The 16,472-nt window shown below is 49.0% G+C and overlaps 1 protein-coding gene and 1 pseudogene across 1 annotated transcript; one reads left to right on the forward strand and one right to left on the reverse strand.

Moving 5' to 3' along the window:
• Nucleotides 1–1,756: 1,756 nt before the first annotated feature.
• Nucleotides 1,757–2,833, forward strand: LOC136381050 (cyclin-dependent kinase inhibitor 3 pseudogene; annotated as a pseudogene).
• Nucleotides 2,834–6,575: 3,742 nt separating this feature from the next.
• LGALS4 (galectin 4) lies at nt 6,576–15,848 on the reverse strand. Its single transcript, XM_066349574.1, has 9 exons — nt 15,689–15,848; nt 15,315–15,403; nt 12,748–12,952; nt 10,355–10,489; nt 8,065–8,091; nt 7,694–7,723; nt 7,310–7,398; nt 7,037–7,202; nt 6,576–6,959 (listed from the first exon to the last, which is right to left on the reverse strand). Exons 1-9 carry the CDS (start codon nt 15,731–15,733, stop codon nt 6,813–6,815), a joined length of 933 nt encoding a protein of 310 aa, XP_066205671.1. The 5' UTR covers nt 15,734–15,848; the 3' UTR covers nt 6,576–6,812.
• Nucleotides 15,849–16,472: the final 624 nt, after the last annotated feature.

Raw genomic sequence — 16,472 nt, forward strand, 5'->3', positions numbered from 1 at the left:
CACATAGACGAGGGAAACAGTTCAGAGAGGGGAGGACACTAACTAGGGTTACACAGCGATTCTGCTGCCGGCGTAGGTTCCGGGCATAGACGTCACAGGACGGTAGCGATCTGCAGGGACGCGTGGTCCTCTGGTTCTGTTGCAGCACTTTGCAAAACAGCAGGGTGTCGGTTTTGGGTGTTATGGTGTAGTTCTGGGGGCTCAAGCCGTCCCTTGGTGCCCGGCCCGTGGATCTAATGGGGCTCCACATCGTTCCATCAGCAAACTGGGGAACTAGGCCCCCACACGTCTGGTTCTTGGAGTTCCCAACCTCGCGAAGATGGGGCATGAAATCTCTTAGGACCCAGCCCCTAACTTCTGGTCCCTACCTTTCCGTGCTCCCCTCGAGACGCTCGGGCGGAATGGGCTAGGAGCGTACTGGGGCGTCGCCGGAGTCTTCTGTCTCGGAGTCGAGACAGGCCCTGTCTGCTTGCGCTCCGGGCAGACGCGTACCGAAGCTGCAGGTGCCCCGCGGAGAGGGCGCCGAGGACAAGGGCCGGATTCCTGGGTCCCCGCTGCAATGGCGGGCCGTATGTCCATACTCCTTCCTCATCGGCTCTCGCCTAGTGGTTCTGGGCGGGGTTCTCACGAACACACTCCTAACTCATCTCGACTGCCAGGGGTGATTGTTGTCAGGGGAATCCCTAAGTCTCCACCAAATGGCCTTGGGGTAGGGTGGGGGTAGCCGGGACAGTGCGAGTGCCCCGAGCCCCGCACGCTCCGCGAGGCGCTCTTCCGCGAGTGTGTGGGCTGTGGGCTGGAAACCCACCTGTGGCAGCGTGCCAGCTCCGCACAGTGAATCGGGTCCTGGGTCTCGGAAATATCCTTTCGTTCATTGGCCTCCTAGCTGAAACCCGCGCACCTCGGGCAGACCCCTCTCTTCCTTGATGGCCGCTGCAGAAGTAGCAGTCTCGTTTCTGACTTAACTCGAAACAGACCGTTGGGGGTAAAGAAGACCAGGCCCCACCGCGGGGCTTGACGCTTTTCAGGACCCATTTTTCTGCCCAGTGGGACCCTTTGGCTGAAGCCCCACTCCACTCCATACCCAGAGGCGGATTAAGGTTGGTTTAGGCCCCAGGAACAGAAGAAAATATTGGGCCCCTTGCATTAGAAAAAATGTCAAGTTGGGGTTTGCGGGGCCCTTCAGAAGTCGGGGCCCAGGGCGTGTGTCTGGTGCTCCCACTGTTAAGTCCGCCTCTGCCCATGCACTGGCCGTGAGAGTACATCTCTGGATGGGCTGAAGAATGAGGTGGTTAACCTAATAATAATAATAATAATTAATAATAATAATAATAATGCAAAAATGAGAGACCTGACATTTTAGGTCACAGGATTGGATTGCAATTGGGGGCATAGATCTGCGTAGAAACTCAAATGGTGTCCAGATTTTAGGGTGAAGGCCAGGGGTTTTTATGAGAAAAAGGAAAGGAAATAATTACGTGAACAGAACAAAAGGAATTTCCCCTGCTGCTAGCAAACGAAGTTACTCTTTAGCTGTACACACATGGCTGGTTACTGATTATAAAGAGTGTCCATAATTATCAGCCCTTGTGTCAGGTTGTCTGCTTTCCTGTTAGCTTGCAGACAGTTGTTTGTAAGACAATGTTGGTTTGGCCCAGTCCAAAGGTTATTTTGCCCTGTTCAAACATTCCAAAGGTTCAGGAAGTAAGACAGCAAGGCAGTTGCTCTGTAAGGGCTGCTCTGGCTCCATTTTAAAATGGCGCCACCTAGTTTCTTGCAAACATGTAAATTTGACTCATCAAAATTGAAATATATGCAGGGTGGGGCAAAAGTAGGTTATTGAAGATGAACAGAGTCCAATTCTGATATCACCACTACCCCTGGCATGAGTGAATTCTTCTCAGATTCTTGGTTTATGTGCTCTTTCAGGTTGGAAATGTAAAGATATTAGAAAAAAATATCCTAAAAGATACAAAAGGACTAAAGAGCTATGGTATACAAAACGTATTTATTTTCTGCACCTGAGGGTAACTGTCAAAATACAGAGTCCCAAACCTTTTGGACCTCTAGCAGCAGTATGGAATTGTCACGGTGACAAGGAAGCACTCAGAGACCAGATGGAGTGCTCCGAGGGCTGGAGGGAAGCAACAGCCCTGACCCCCAGACAAAAAGACTGAAGCCCCGTCCCCAGCTTTACTCGGATATTTATTAGCCAGTACAAATAATTCAAGGAAGCAGACAGCAGAAGTTTTCAGGGGGTGAAGTAAAGGACAAGTAGCGTGCTGACTTCTAATCTCTGTTCTGAGAGGCTAAACATTTCTGTTACTGAATCTTACCCTGCTGTTTTGCTGTTTCCAGTTCAGGGTCAGAGAGGCCCTTGGACTCTCATCAGCTCAGGGCTTTCACTTTAGGGCGCCTCGCTGTTTCTGATTGTTATTCTAACTCTGCATGTCTTCATAGCATATTCTTACATGGAATTATCACTGATCATCATCCAATCCCAGATTGAGGGATTCTTTCCTCATACAGCCAGCTGCTGTGAAATGATAGAGGACCTTGCGATCTGCCATAAAAAGAACCCAAAAAACCTAAATACACTATTATGGAAGAGCTGGAAGATCTTGTCTTGTAGCTGCCTGTCTCCTAGTGTATCTCTCTGACATAGTATCACTGTAGTAAGCCATAGAGCCTATAAGGACCTGGAGCAATACAGACTTTAAAGCAATATAATTATTTTTATGAGTTCTAGGATGAACTAGCTGTATATCTATCATCAAGAGAATCATTATTAAAATCTGTATCTACCTTGACCAGGTGGTGGCGCAGTAGATAGAGCATCAGACGGGGATGCAGAGGACCCAGGTTCAAATCCCTGAGGTTGCCGGCTTGAGCGCACACTCCTCCAGCTTGAATACGGGCTCACCAGCTTGAGCGAGGGGTTGCTGGCTTGAGCATGGGATCATAGACATGACCCCATGGTGGCTGGCTTGAGCCCAAGGTCGCTTGCTTGAGCAAGGGGCCACTCAGTCTGCTGTAGCCCCCTAGGCAAGGCACATATGAGAAAGCAATCAATGAACAACTAAGATGCCACAACTTAGAGTTGATGCCTCTCGTCTTTCTCCCTTTCTGTCTGTCTGTCCCTCTCTCTGTCTCTGTCAAAAAATAAGTAGATAAAGCTGTATCTAGGTAAAAAAAAAAGAATTTTGGCCTGACCAGGCAGTGGCACAGTGGATAGAGCGTCGGATTGAGATGCAGAACACCCAGGTTCGAGACCCCGAGGTAGCCAGCTTGAGCGCAGGCTCATCTGGTCTGAACACAAGCTCACCAGCTTGGACCCAAGGTCTCTGGCTCGAGCAAGGAGTTACTCTGTCTGCTGAAGGACTGCGGTCAAGGCACATATGAGAAAGCAATCAATGAACTAAGGTGTCACAATGCGCAACGAAAAACTAATGATTGATGCTTCTCATCTCTCTCCATTCCTGTCTGTCTGTCCCTGTCTATCCCTCTCTCTGACTCTCTCTCTCTGTCTCTGGAAGAAAAAAAAAAAGAATTTTGAAAGTATATGTATATATAAGATTATGTCTGAAATTTAAGAGTTCTTTAACAACTTTTATTGAAGTGTAACTACTAGTGTTACCAGTTTGATTGTAAATGTATATGTCAAAATATTTTTTAAGTTTTTATTGACAAGAAAAGATGGCTTCACTTTTGTCAGCTTTTCACAAAGGATCATCTCTTCCAGTGGAAAACCTGAGAAAATCTGAATTCCTCTGGTCCCCCAGGGCTTGTTGTTGAATGACTTAGTTTTTACTTTTATTTGCATTTGTCAAGTGTTATAAATATATTTTTAGCTTTTTTTGTAAAGATAACATGTACATATAGTATAAATTTTAAAAGTATGCAGTGTACAGTTATTGGCACAACTGGTAAAGGAGTTGGTTGGTCCTTGGATTAGCTGGTAGTGATCCATCTTGTTAATTTCCTGATTTTCACCATTGCCTTACAGTGGACATGAGAAAGAGTGTTCTCATTTGTAGAAAATATACAATAAGGCCCTGGCTGGTGGCTCAATGGATAGAGTGTCAGCCTGGCATTTGAACATCCCTGGTTCGATTCCCTGTCAAGGCACACAGCAACCATCTGCTTCTCTCCCCTTCTTCTCCCTCTTCTCTCCCGCTTCCCCTCCCGGAGCCAGTGGATTGATTGGTTCCAGCATGGCCCCTGGCACTGAGGACAGCTCTGTTGGAGCGCATCAGCCTCAGACACTAAAAATAACTTGATACTCAAGCATCATCCCCAGGCTGGGGTTACCAGATAGATCCCGGTCCAGGCACATGCGGGAGTCTGCAACTTATGCTAAAATGAGTATAGGAAAACAATGTTTGTACTACACTTACAATTTTATTAGTTTCAAAAATACACACACACACACACACACACACACACACACACAAGTCCTCTTTTATGAGAGTAAACTGATGTTACCCAGGTTTTCATTTATGTGTATCTTTCAAAAAATCTGCAAACAAACACATGCATATGTAGTTCCTTTGCCCTCCTTACATAAGAAGTAGCATCCTCCACCCTGACCTTGTTTTTTGTCACGTAATAATATATATGTGTCCAACTTTATTCACTTTGCTGGCTGCCCAAGTGCTCCCTGGTGAGGAGGAGCACCAAAAATGCCCCTTGAGCCCTCCCGGATGTCAGATGGTGTCACAGTATCTACTACAACCGAACTATGCTTCAGTGAGTGTTTTGAGACCTGTCAGCCAATAGCTTTTACCTTTTCTGATTATAAAATGTATGTATGCTTATTCCAGAATTTTGAATAACAAAATTAAAATCAGCCCCAGCTTCATGATCCAGATAATAGTCACTGTTAATTTAATAGACAGGGTGGGGCAAAATTAGGTTTACAATTGTGAGTACATGAAACAGAGTTTATCCTTATATTATTATTAATTAATTATTATATTATTTTCCATACATATAACTGTGTAGGTTTATTTCTGGACTCTCTCTTCTGATTTATTGATCTGTGTTTCTGTTTAAGCCAATGCCACATTTTTGGTTCCTGGAGCTTTGTAATAAGTCTTGAAGTCTTACAGCAGGTCTGACCTGTGGTGGTGCAGTGGGTAAAATGTTGACCTAGAACACGGAGGTCGCTGGTTTGAAACCCTGGGCTTGCCTGGTCAAGACACATGTGGGAGTTGATGCTTCCTGCTTCTCCCCCCCCCCCCATAAAATGAATAAATAAAATCTAAATTAAGAAAAATAAATCATGTAGTGTAAATATTCTTTGCTCTTTTAAAAATTGTTTTGACTACTGTAGGGCTTTTTTGTGTGTGACTTTTTTGTGTGTAACAGAGACAGAGAGCAAGACAGAGACAAAGAGAGGGACAGATAGGGACAGACAGACAGGAAGGAAGAGAGATGAGAAGCATCAATTCTTTATTGTGGCACTTTAGTTGTTCATTGATTGCTTTCTTATATATGTCTTTTTTTTTTTAATTTATTCATTTTAGAAAGGAGAGAGAGAGAGAGGAGAGAGACAGAGGGAGAAGGGGGGGAGGAGCAGGAAGCATCAACTCCCATATGTGCCTTGACCAGGCAAGCCCAGGATTTTGAACTGGCGACCTCAGCATTTCCAGGTCGATGCTTTATCCACTGCGCCACCACAGGTCAGGCTTTTTTTTTTTTTTTTTACAGAGACAGAGAGAGAGTCACAGTAAGGGATAGACAGGGACAGACAGACAGGAACGGAGAGATGAGAAGCATCAATCATTAGTTTTTCATTGCGCATTGTGACACCTTAGTTGTTCATTGATTGCTTTCTCATATGTGCCTTGACCGTGGGCCTTCAGCAGACTGAATAACCCCTTGCTCGAGCCAGCAACCTTGGATCCAAGCTGGCGAGCTTTTTGCTCAAGCCAGATGAGCCCACGCTCAAACTGGCAACCTCGGGGTCTCGAACCTGGGTCTTCCGCATCTCAGTCTGATGCTCTATCCACTGCGCCACCGCCTGGTCAGGCTATATATGTCTTGATGGGGGGGGGGGCTACAGCAGAACAAGTGACCCCTTGCTCAAGCCAGCGACCCTGGGCTCAAGACAGCGACCATGGGGTCATGTCTATGATCCCATGTTCAAGCCAATGACTCCGCATTCAAGCCAGGTGAGCCCATTGTCAAGCTGGCAACCTTGGAGTTTCAAACCTGGGTCCTGTGCATCCAAGTCCTATGCTCTATCCACTGTGCCACCGGATATTCTTGCTTTTTTTAATTCTGAAATAAATTGTAATGACTATTTCTATGAAAATTTTATGAATGTTTCTATGGAGAAAAAAAACATTTTTAAAATGTCTTTTCTAGTCAGTTTAAATAATTTCTGACTGTTTGAAATGTTTTCTCCTCACCTAAGTTGCCTAATTTGTTGGCCCAAACTTTCTCACAATATTCCCTTATAATCCTTTCTATTTTCTATAGAGTCATTAGTGGTGTTCAGTCTTGATTTTGGATGACAGTAATTGTTGTGAGGAGTGAATGAGTTGATACACACAAAGCCCTCAGATCAGTGTTTGTGTAGGGTGGGGTACCTAGACTTATTATGATAGAAGGATGGGTAGACAGATGATTGGATGGCTAAATGGACAGTGCATGACTGACTAAGGAAGGAAGAAACAGTGAGGGAGGTGAATGGAGTCACAGACACTCAGACACCCTCAGACAGTTTATTAGGGTCTTAGAAGGGTGTCTAGTGGGGTCTTTCTCTTTCTCTGTATGTTCTCAGGGTTTATGGTCCCAGGAATAAATCAGATATGGACGTAGGACAAGGTAACATCACCCTTGATCTCCAAAATGTCCACCCTCTGGAAGGCCGAAAAGCGATGGGAGTAGTCGAAGAGGTGCTGGCCATTGGCGTAAACCTTGAAGCGATCCACGCCACAGCGAATGGACAGCTGTGGGGAGAAGGGCAGGCATGAGGCCAGAGCCAGGACAGAGGTTAGGGGGAAAGGGGAAAGAGGCCCAGACTCACATCAAAGAACTGGCCACGACCAAACGGGTTGTAGGAGAGCTTCCTCTCCTCGGATCCCCACGAGCCATTCAGATAGCTGTTCCGAACCACAACACCCTCAGACAGGCGGGGGTTAATGTGCAGAGCCAAGTCACCTGAGAGTCCCACCTTGAAATTGATGACAAAGCTGGGGACAAAGAGACAGAGTCAGAAGTGGGGGGAGTTGGGGATTGGACTCTTGGGTCTGAGAGAGGAGAGGAGCTAAGGATTCCCACCTCAGTCTGGGTTCTATACCTCTGGCTTGTGGGGGGCACGTAGCCCTTGATTGTGATGGTTCTTCGGGATGTAAGCCCCCCTTGCAATCTTCCTTCAAATGGCACGGGCTGTGGAAAGAGAACATGGGGCCCCACCATCTCTCAGGTCCTCAGAAGCCAGATTCAAGGACACATTTTCAGAAAGGGGCCCTTACTCTTCCTGGGAAATGGCCCCAACCCCTGTTGCCTGCCCCACCCTGACCACCAACTCCTTCTTCTTTCCTCCTCTGGTCTCAATACTTTCTGCCCTCTCTACCTCCTGCCCTCTCAGGGCTCCCCATGGGTCAGGGCCCCTAACTCCCCGTTAGCTCCTGCTGCCCCACAAATAGTCCAGCACAGAGTCCTACACATCAGGGCTCCTTACCGGGTTGAAGGTTGGTGGTCCCTGCATGTCCTGTGAAGTGAATAAGAAAAGATGTTATTCCATAATACTGAACAAATATTTATGATGCACCTACAACATGCAGGTGTATGTCTAGGTGCAGGGTTAGTGCTCCTGGGGATCTAACCTCTATGACCCTCTCAGTTCCCGTCACCCCCACTGGATGGCCACACAGCGCTCCCACTTACAGGCAGGTTATTTAGCAGGGGTAGGTAGTTCTGTCCAGGACCTTACCCGGACAGAAAAAGGTAGGAACAGTGAGAGTGACTGGGTCCTTCAGCTGCCCCAGGACCTCATCAGTCTCCAAACCTCCACCTCAAGGGGAAATTTGTCTCCCATAAGCAGGTACTTACTGGGTACGCTGGAATAGTCATGGGGCTCTGTGGGCATGGAGAGAGAAGGCGATGAGAAGGACTCCACACTAGAGCCTGGAGGGTATCAAGGATGCCTGCCCTGGGGCAGCCCACCACCACCACCCAAGGGAACTCCGGGGTCAAAGGGTGGCACCAGATGGCTCATTAATGGAGAGGGACTCCCTGTGTTTAGGGACCTCCAGTGCACAGTGAATCTCACTCCACCCCTTAGGGCAAGCCTGACAGATTCTATTTTTGTACCCTCTCCTACCTGGCTTCCTCATCTGTCCCTCACTTGTCCCTCCCCTCCCCCCGCAATCCAGAGCTGCACAATGAAGTGGACACCCCTCCAGGCCCACATAATACCCGTGCTCAGCTCATCCCCAACCACATAGTACCCGTGCTCAGCTCATCCCCAACCACGTAATACCCGTGCTCAGCTCATCCCCAACCACATAGTACCCGTGCTCAGCTCATCCCCAACCACGTAATACCCGTGCTCAGCTCATCCCCAACCACGTAATACCCGTGCTCAGCTCATCCCCAATCACGTAATACCCGTGCTCAGCTCATCCCCAACCACGTAGTACCCGTGCTCAGCTCATCCCCAACCACGTAGTACCCGTGCTCAGCTCATCCCCAACCACGTAATACCCGTGCTCAGCTCATCCCCAACCACGTAATACCCGTGCTCAGCTCATCCCCAACCACCGTTTGCCCTTCACTCTATGCAGCCACCACCAGGGCAACAAAGAGTCCTTGGTACCAGCCAAGTTCTTGTCTCTGTCTCAGACTCTCAGTCTGTGCAAGGATCTCTGTTTCTGTTTCTCTGTTTCTATAGCTGTCTCTCACTCACACCTTCTCCCAGGATTCCTTCTGCCCAAAACACCTTTCCCTTCCCTAGTTTACTTTTATTCACTCTGTTCTCTCTTTTTTCTATTGGCCTCCTTTCTGCCTTGACTTCCATTTTAAGCCAGCTATTCTGAAGGCCTGTTTCTGAAGGCCTTATTGTTGTTGTTGTTTTTTAATGCATTGATGAAACATGATCCGCCCTGCCCAGCTGGCTCAGTGGTAGAGCACTGGCCCAGCATGTGGATGTCCCGGGTTCAATTCTAGGTTAGGGTATGCAAGAGAACTGCCCATCTGCTTCTCCACCTCTCTCCCTCTCACTTCTCTTTCTCTTTCTCTCTCTCTCTCTTCTCCTCCTGCAGCCATGGCTCAATTGGAGCGAGTTGGTCCCGGGTGCTGAAGATGTCTCCATGGCCTCTGCCTCAGGTGCTAAGAAGAGCTTGGTTGCTGAGCAATGGAGCAACGAAGCAATGCCCCAGATGGGCAGAGCATCACCCACTAGTGGGGTTGCCGGGTGGATCCCAGTTGGGGCACATGTGGGTGTCTATCTCTCTGCCTCCCCTCCTTTTACTGAATTTTTTAAAAAAAGAAGCCTTTAGGCTCATGATCACCTTATAGATGAAGACATTCCAACATTTCCTCATCAGGAAGCAGAGGAATGGTATGAGTATAGACCCCTGTGGCTCTGCCACTTGCGGGTCCATGACCATGGGTAACATACTTAGGCTCTCTGTATCTCAGTTCCCACATCTGTAAAATGGGGCTGATGATCATCAAAGCACTTTCCCCAAGGAGGTGCTGGGAGCTTACAGGTTGGGCATGTGGAGCCCTTAGCTGAAGGGCATGTCAGGAGTCTAGAGTTTGGGCTTCTCTGAGTAGTTCTAGTGCATGCGTTCTGGTGGCCATTTCTTCACTGTGGACCCAGGAGTGGGTTTCTAGGTCACTGGGTCAGCTTTCACATGTCTGGTCAGCTTTCACAGACACTGCCTAGCCATTTTCCAAGGAATGGGAGTGTCAGCCAGTCTGCAGCCTCACCAACAATCAGTATTGTGTGCCTTTCTCATTGTGGCTCTTCTGGTGGGCGTAGTGGTAGCTCATGGTGATTTTCAGTGAGTTTCTCAGGTGACCAGTGATGTTAGGTTGACTCTCATGAACTTGTTTGCTATTCCTGTCGTTTTTGTTCCTCCTTATCTTTACTTCCTGACTCAACTTTCTTACCTCCATCTCCTCCAAGAAGCCCTTACTTAAGACTCCCCAAAGTTCCAGCATGTCTCCCCATCCTGGCCCTGACCACTTGTGGCCAACACTATCTGGTGACATAGTAGACTGTCTTCATCCTCTGGTTCACAGCATCACCCAGCAAAGGGTACCAAGAAATAAAAGAATGTGAGGATGAATTAATTAAAGAAGGAAGCAAAAAAGAGAGGGAAACACTACACACGTCGTTTGGGGCTGGCTGGCCTCCGATGAAATTGATTGATTGAAGCTCCAGGTCCCCATCCACTTGCAGGTGGGTGACCATCTGTAGAGGGAGCCGGTGCCCGAACTCATAGAATGGATTTCCGTTTACCACCACCTGGAGGGCAGGGTAAGGTCAGAGTCAGCACCATAACTTGGGGAAGGTAGAGACAGGAGGCAGGGAACAGGGGTCTTTTTAACTTGGTGTCAAAAGTCTTGGGGGCGAGCTGGAATAGTCTCAAAGTCAGGAACCATGGAGTTCACAGGTCAGAGATGAAGCTGGGGTCAAGAGTCAGCTCACAGATTGGTGGATGAGAGAGAACCTAGAATTTAGTGTGCGGATGGAGATCAGGAGAGAATTGAGTCTGAGTCCTGGTTTGAGCATCAAATGAGTTGAGTTGGAAGTCTAGCTCTGACATATGTGTGGCCTCAGGGAAATCACTTCACTTGTCTGAGACTTCATTTTTTTTATCTGTAAAATGGGAGGCTCATGCTGGGATTACTGAAAGATTAAAACCAGCAAAGCATGTCAGAAGCACTGTACAAGACCCTTCCTTGTACTGTAATCATATCTCAGCATATGGTTCTAGTTACAGCGCTGAGCAAGGCCATAGGCTGAGAGCCAGCTCAGCAGGACTGAGCGCTTCCTACATGCTAAGCACTTTCCACGGTGGTATCAGCATGGCGATTCTCTCAACAGCTCTGTGAGGCAGGACAGGGATTGTTTCTTTTGTTTAAGAAAGCAGAGGCTCCAGAGCGCAGAGTGACCAGCTCAAGATCACACCTTAGGGAAAGGCAAAGCTCAGACTCGAATCCTGTCTGTCCAACCTCAAACCATGGGGCTAACCTCTGGAGATGAGGTTAGAAATCTGGTGCCCGTATGAGGGCAAATAAAGTTCAGGTCGGTGGTCCAGCCTGCAGTTCCTCTCGAGGGGAGCCCTCCCATGGGGGATGCATATGCCCAGCGTGTCTACTCAGTGTCACTTATGGGGAGCTGAATGTGGGGACGGAGCGAACTCAGAACAGGTACACCGGGAGTCCTGCACAACCATCAGAAGGTGCAGACCAGGTGTGACAGCAACACAGGGTCTCGAACACACAAGTGATGATGAGAACAGAAGCAGAAGGGGACACACAGCATCAAGTCCACACAGAGTTAAAAAAACAAAGGCACAGAAAGAGATCCAGGTGGAAAGAAGTCAGGATAAAGGCCACCCCTGGGGGAGGGGCATGAGGGAGCTCCTGGTTTCGGACCTAGGTGCTGGTTACACAGGGCATTCCTCTGTGAAAAACCATGAGCTGTGTACCTATGGTGTGCACTTTTCCGTACCTGGGTCACACTTCAGTAACACATTAAAAAAAAAAAACAACTTGCACCATAGCAACCAGTCACAACGTGTGGGTCTCATTTGGACCCTGATTCAAAAAACTGTAGAAAACAACAAAGTCATTCATGAGGTGCCCGCACAGACTGGATATGTGGCAACACTAAGCAAGGACTGTCAACGTTTTAGGTGTGATCGCGGCAGTGTGGCTGTGTTGATATAAACTGAAATATTGATGAAGCTGTGTGATATCTGGGGCTTGCTCTGCAATGATCTGGGAGGGGGAGTGTGAGGGAGGGTGGCAGGGCTGGAGCTGGCCTTGGCGACCACGGCTTCACTGCGTCACCGTCACCCGGTGCTTCCCTGTGTGTGTGTTTGGAGTTCTCCATGAGAAATACAAGTACACATTATTTTGCAAGAACACAAAATATATATTAAACATATTAGAAGCCTTTCTGCGGTAGAGGAATGAAGATGAGAAAAAGATAAAACAAAATTTTGACAGAAAAGAAAGAAAAGGAAAAAGTATGAAGTAGGAAGGGCAGAGGGAGGGGGAAGGGAAGGAAAAAAGAGAGTAGGAGTGAAAGAGGGGAGGGGTGGGAAGGAGTGGGGTGGGGAGGGGAGGGGAGGGGTAAGGTGGCGTGGGTAGGGGAGGGGTGAGGAGGGGAGAGGTGGGAAGGGGTGGGGTGGAGAGGGGAGGGGAGGGGTGAGGAGGGGAGGGGTGAGAAGGTGCAGACCAGGTGTGACAGCAACACAGGGGTGGGGTGGAGAGGGGAGGGGAGGGGAGGGGAGGGGAGGGGAGGGGTGAGGTGGAGAGGGGAGGGGAGGGGAGAGGAGGGGAGGGGTGGGTGGGGTGGGGAAGGGAAGACTGGGGAGGGGTGGGGTGAGGAAGGGAGGGGAGGGGAGGGGAGAGGAGGAGAGGGAGGGGTGGGAAGGGGTGGGGTAAGGAGGGAAAGGGTGGGAAGGAGTGGGATGGGGAGGGGAGGGGAGGGGAGGGGAGGGGAGGGGACCAGAGCAGAGGCCCCGCTCCACCCCACCCAGGAGCTCCAACCTTGTAGTGCTCCGCCATGACAAGGAACACCAGCTCGAAGGCAGCGCCCTTGCTGAAGGGCATGCTCCTTTTCTTCTCCTCGTTGCCCCACCGGCCACCCTGCTGTGCGTTGAAGACCACCTTGTCCCAGCCATCAAAGCGGGGATTGAAGTGGAAGGCGATGTCGGCCCCCGGGCCCTGTCCAACTGTGAAGTTCACGAAGAACCTGGGGGAACATGAAGAGTTGTTCCCTGACCCTGCGTGCGAGCCCCGGAGACCCTCCTCCAGGAAGCCCTCTGTTCCACCTTGTTCCAGGGTTCCTGATGAAGTGACTTTGGCACTGTTGACCCAAGACAGGAGGGGGTGCCCCTTAGTTCCAGGAGGCGGGGTCTCACCTCCACCCCGTCACTCACTGCCTTTCCTTACTAGACTCCTCCCCAGCCCCCTCAAATAAGACTGACACAGGGACTCCTGAGTTCACCTTCGGTCACCATGGACCAGGCACTGTCCTAGGAACCCCACATCTATCAATCCAGGCCTCTCGCTCCCTCACTGGCCCACCATTCCCCACATGCAGCCAGAGGGACCCTGCAAATATCCACGTCAGAGCAGCTTCCCTTCCCTCACACCAGCATCCCCAAAGTGATCCCTTCCAGGCCGGCACACACTTCTCTCAGGGCCTTTCACCTGACTGTTCTTTCTGCCTGGCCCAGCCCTCCCCCCTCAGATACACCTAGCCCTCCCCTCCTCCACCTCCATCAGGCTTTTTTTTTTTTTTTTTTTTTTTTTTTACAGAGACAGAGTCAGAGAGAGGGATAGATAAGGACAGACAAGAACGGAGAGAGATGAGAAGCATCAATCATCAATTTTTCCTTGCGACACCTTAGTTGTTCATTGATTGCTTTCTCATATGTGCCTTGACTGTGGGGCTACAGCAGGCCGAGTAACCCCTTGCTCAAGCCAGCGACCTTGGGTCCAAGCTGGTGAGCTTTTGCTCAAACCAGATGAGCCCACGCTCAAGCTGGCGACCTCAGGGTCTCAAACCTGGGTCCTCCACATCCCAGTCCGACGCTCTATCCACTGCGCCACCGCCTGGTCAGGCTCCATCAGGTTTTTGCTGAAATGTTGCCTTCCTGGAAAGGCCTTTCCTGGCCAACCAATTTAAAGAGACAATGCCACACCCCTCTCCCTCACATCCATTCTCCATCTCCCTTCCCTCCTTATTTGATTCCATAGCACTTATTGCCATCTGACATATTTACATTTAACTTTTTAAAAATTTTAGTTACTGTGCCTGACCTGTGGTGGCACAGTGGATAAAGCGTCGACCTGGAAATGCTGAGGTCACCGGTTCGAAACCCTGGGCTTGCCTGGTCAAGGTACATATGGGAGTTGATGCTTCCAGCTCCTCCCCCCTTCTCTCTCTCTGTCTCTCCTCTCTCTCTCTCTTTGTCTCTCTCTCCTCTCTCTCTGTCTCTCTCTCTGCCTCTCTCTCTCTCCTCTCTAAAAATGAATAAATAAAAAAAAATTAAAAAAAAAAAAAAAAGAATAAAAATTTTAGTTACTGCCTGACAGGCGGTGGCGCAGTGGATAGAGTGTCAGACTGGGATGCGGAGGACTCAGGTTTGAGACCCTGAGGTCACCAGCTTGAGACGGGCTCATCTGGCTTGAGCAAAAAAAAAAAAAAAGAGCTCACCAGCTTGGACCCAAGATCGCTGGCTCTAGCAAGGGGTCACTCGGTCTGCTGAAGGCCTGCGGTCAAGGCACATATGAGAAAGCAATCAATAAACAATTAAGGTGTCACAATGAAAAACTGATGATTGATGCTTCTCATCTCTCTCCATTCCTGTCTGTCTGACCCTATCTATCCCTCTCTCTCTATTTCTGTAAAAAAATAAATAAAAATTAGTTACTGATTGATTTTAGAGAGAGAAGAAGGGAGACAGAGAGAGAAAAACATCAATTTGTGTTTCACTTATTTATGCATTCATTGGTTGATTCTTTTATGTGCCCTAAACAGGGATCGAACCTGCAACCTTGGCATGTTGGGACGATACTCTAACAAACAGAGATATCTGGCCAGGGCCTATGTATAATTTTTTTTCTGTCCCCTCTACTAGGATGTCAGCTCCATGAAGGCAGGGATCTTTGTCCTGTTGCCTGCTCTGTGCGTGGGCACAGAGTGGACACTCAATGAGCAAAGAAACGATGAACATAGAAGCAATAATTCCATGATGTCAGTTCAATTATTATCACCATTTTAAGGTCATAAAAAAAAAAAACAGGCTAAGACTTATTTTAATGCTTACTTTCTAGTTCTACATCTTTTACACACTGAATCCTCAAAACAATCCCATTTTACAGATGGGAAACTAAAGCACAGAGAGGCACAGTAGCTTTCCAAGTCACACAGCTGGTGACAGAGCTGGCTAGGCTCTGGCTGGGCCTCTGATTTTCTTTCTTGCCATCATACCAATTAACTCCAATCCAGCAGCCCAACTCTGGGGCCACCTCGAGAAAGGGAAAGGTCGGAAGTCCCCAGTTTATAGCCCCCTCCCAGCCTAGCCTGGCCTGGGGGAGAGTCTTACCTTTTCATGTGCTCGCTAGCCACTCCTTGGATGTAAACAGACATCCCCACACTGAGACCTCCAGGAATGGGCTGGTTGTAGGGCAGACTCTGTAGAAGGGACTGGGTGAGGGGCCTTGAAGGCCATCTATCACAGCCTCTTCCCCTAAAGAAACCCCCGACTCCCTTAAGCAAGGGCAAGGAAATTAAGGGGTGAAGATGAAGAGGACTGAGAGTTTGGTATGGGCATAAACAGCCTGAGTGACAGCGTGGGAGTAAGTCAGACCCAGGAATCAGGTGGGCACCTTGGAAGTTCAGGGCGAGAGTAAAATGGTGTATGGGGGTCAGGGTGGAGCTAAGCCAGGGCCTGGGTTAAGGCCTAGGCTGGCATCTCACCGGGTTGAAGGTGGGCTTGTAGCCGGGTGCAGGGACAAAGGCCATCTTGAGAGGCTGGTCTTGTTGCTGGTCTTGTGAGAAGAGCTGCAGGAATGGGAAATGGTGACAGATGGCGGGTGGTGGCTGGCTTTTATAGCTGAGGATAAGGGAGTGGTGCCAGGGCAGGGTTCATAGGGTCCCTCTTCAGAGCACCCCAGGCTCACATCTTCCCCTAGGGAACCCCCGGTCTTCCTTCTCTCACCAGCCTCAGTGGGAACCAACCAGAACCCAGATCATCTGGGTCAGGCCTTGGGGAACTCAGGTCAGGGACCCCTCTTCTAGATCCTTCTGCAAAGAGGAAGTACTAGCAAACTTTGGCCTTGCCAGCACCTTATCAGAGTCCACAAAACCCTTCCTGGACCTTTGTTAGCAGAGGGAGGGTGAGGTCAGGCAAGCTGGGCAGGGCAGGGCTGCAGGAGTGGCCCAGAACAGGTGGGCAATGGAAGCAAATGAAAGCAGGGAGTAACTGCGTGTTCTTGAGACTCCAGGAACTGTCAGAGGACCTAAATTGATTGCATGCCAACTACATGCTTTCTATTGTATATATAGTGATTTAGATCATTGACTTCTACAGCCAGAGATTTTGGGTTCAAATCTGCCTCTGCCACTTCCTGGCTGTGTGTTTTGGATCAGTGCCTTACCTGCAATTTACCCATTTGCCCATCTGTAAAATGGGGATATCAATAGTACCAACTTCATAGGTCCTTGAAAGAAGTCAGTAAGTTAATAAAGGCTCAGAACAGGA

The sequence above is a fragment of the Saccopteryx leptura genome, chromosome 9 (genome assembly GCF_036850995.1).
Source record: "Saccopteryx leptura isolate mSacLep1 chromosome 9, mSacLep1_pri_phased_curated, whole genome shotgun sequence".
NCBI classification, from domain to species: Eukaryota; Metazoa; Chordata; class Mammalia; order Chiroptera; family Emballonuridae; genus Saccopteryx; species Saccopteryx leptura.

What these genes read in the sequence shown, in the direction of transcription:
- LGALS4 (XM_066349574.1), bottom strand. Translation starts at nt 15,733, where the DNA reads ATGGCCTTTGTCCCTGCACCCGGCTACAAGCCCACCTTCAACCCG. An exon ending in TCATGGCGGAGCACTACAAG is followed by an intron (nt 10,490 to 12,747) that starts GTTGGAGCTCCT and finishes CCTGCCCTCCAG; the next exon opens with GTGGTGGTAAACGGAAATCC. An exon ending in TGACTATTCCAGCGTACCCA is followed by an intron (nt 7,724 to 8,064) that starts GTAAGTACCTGC and finishes TTCACTTCACAG; the next exon opens with GACATGCAGGGACCACCAAC.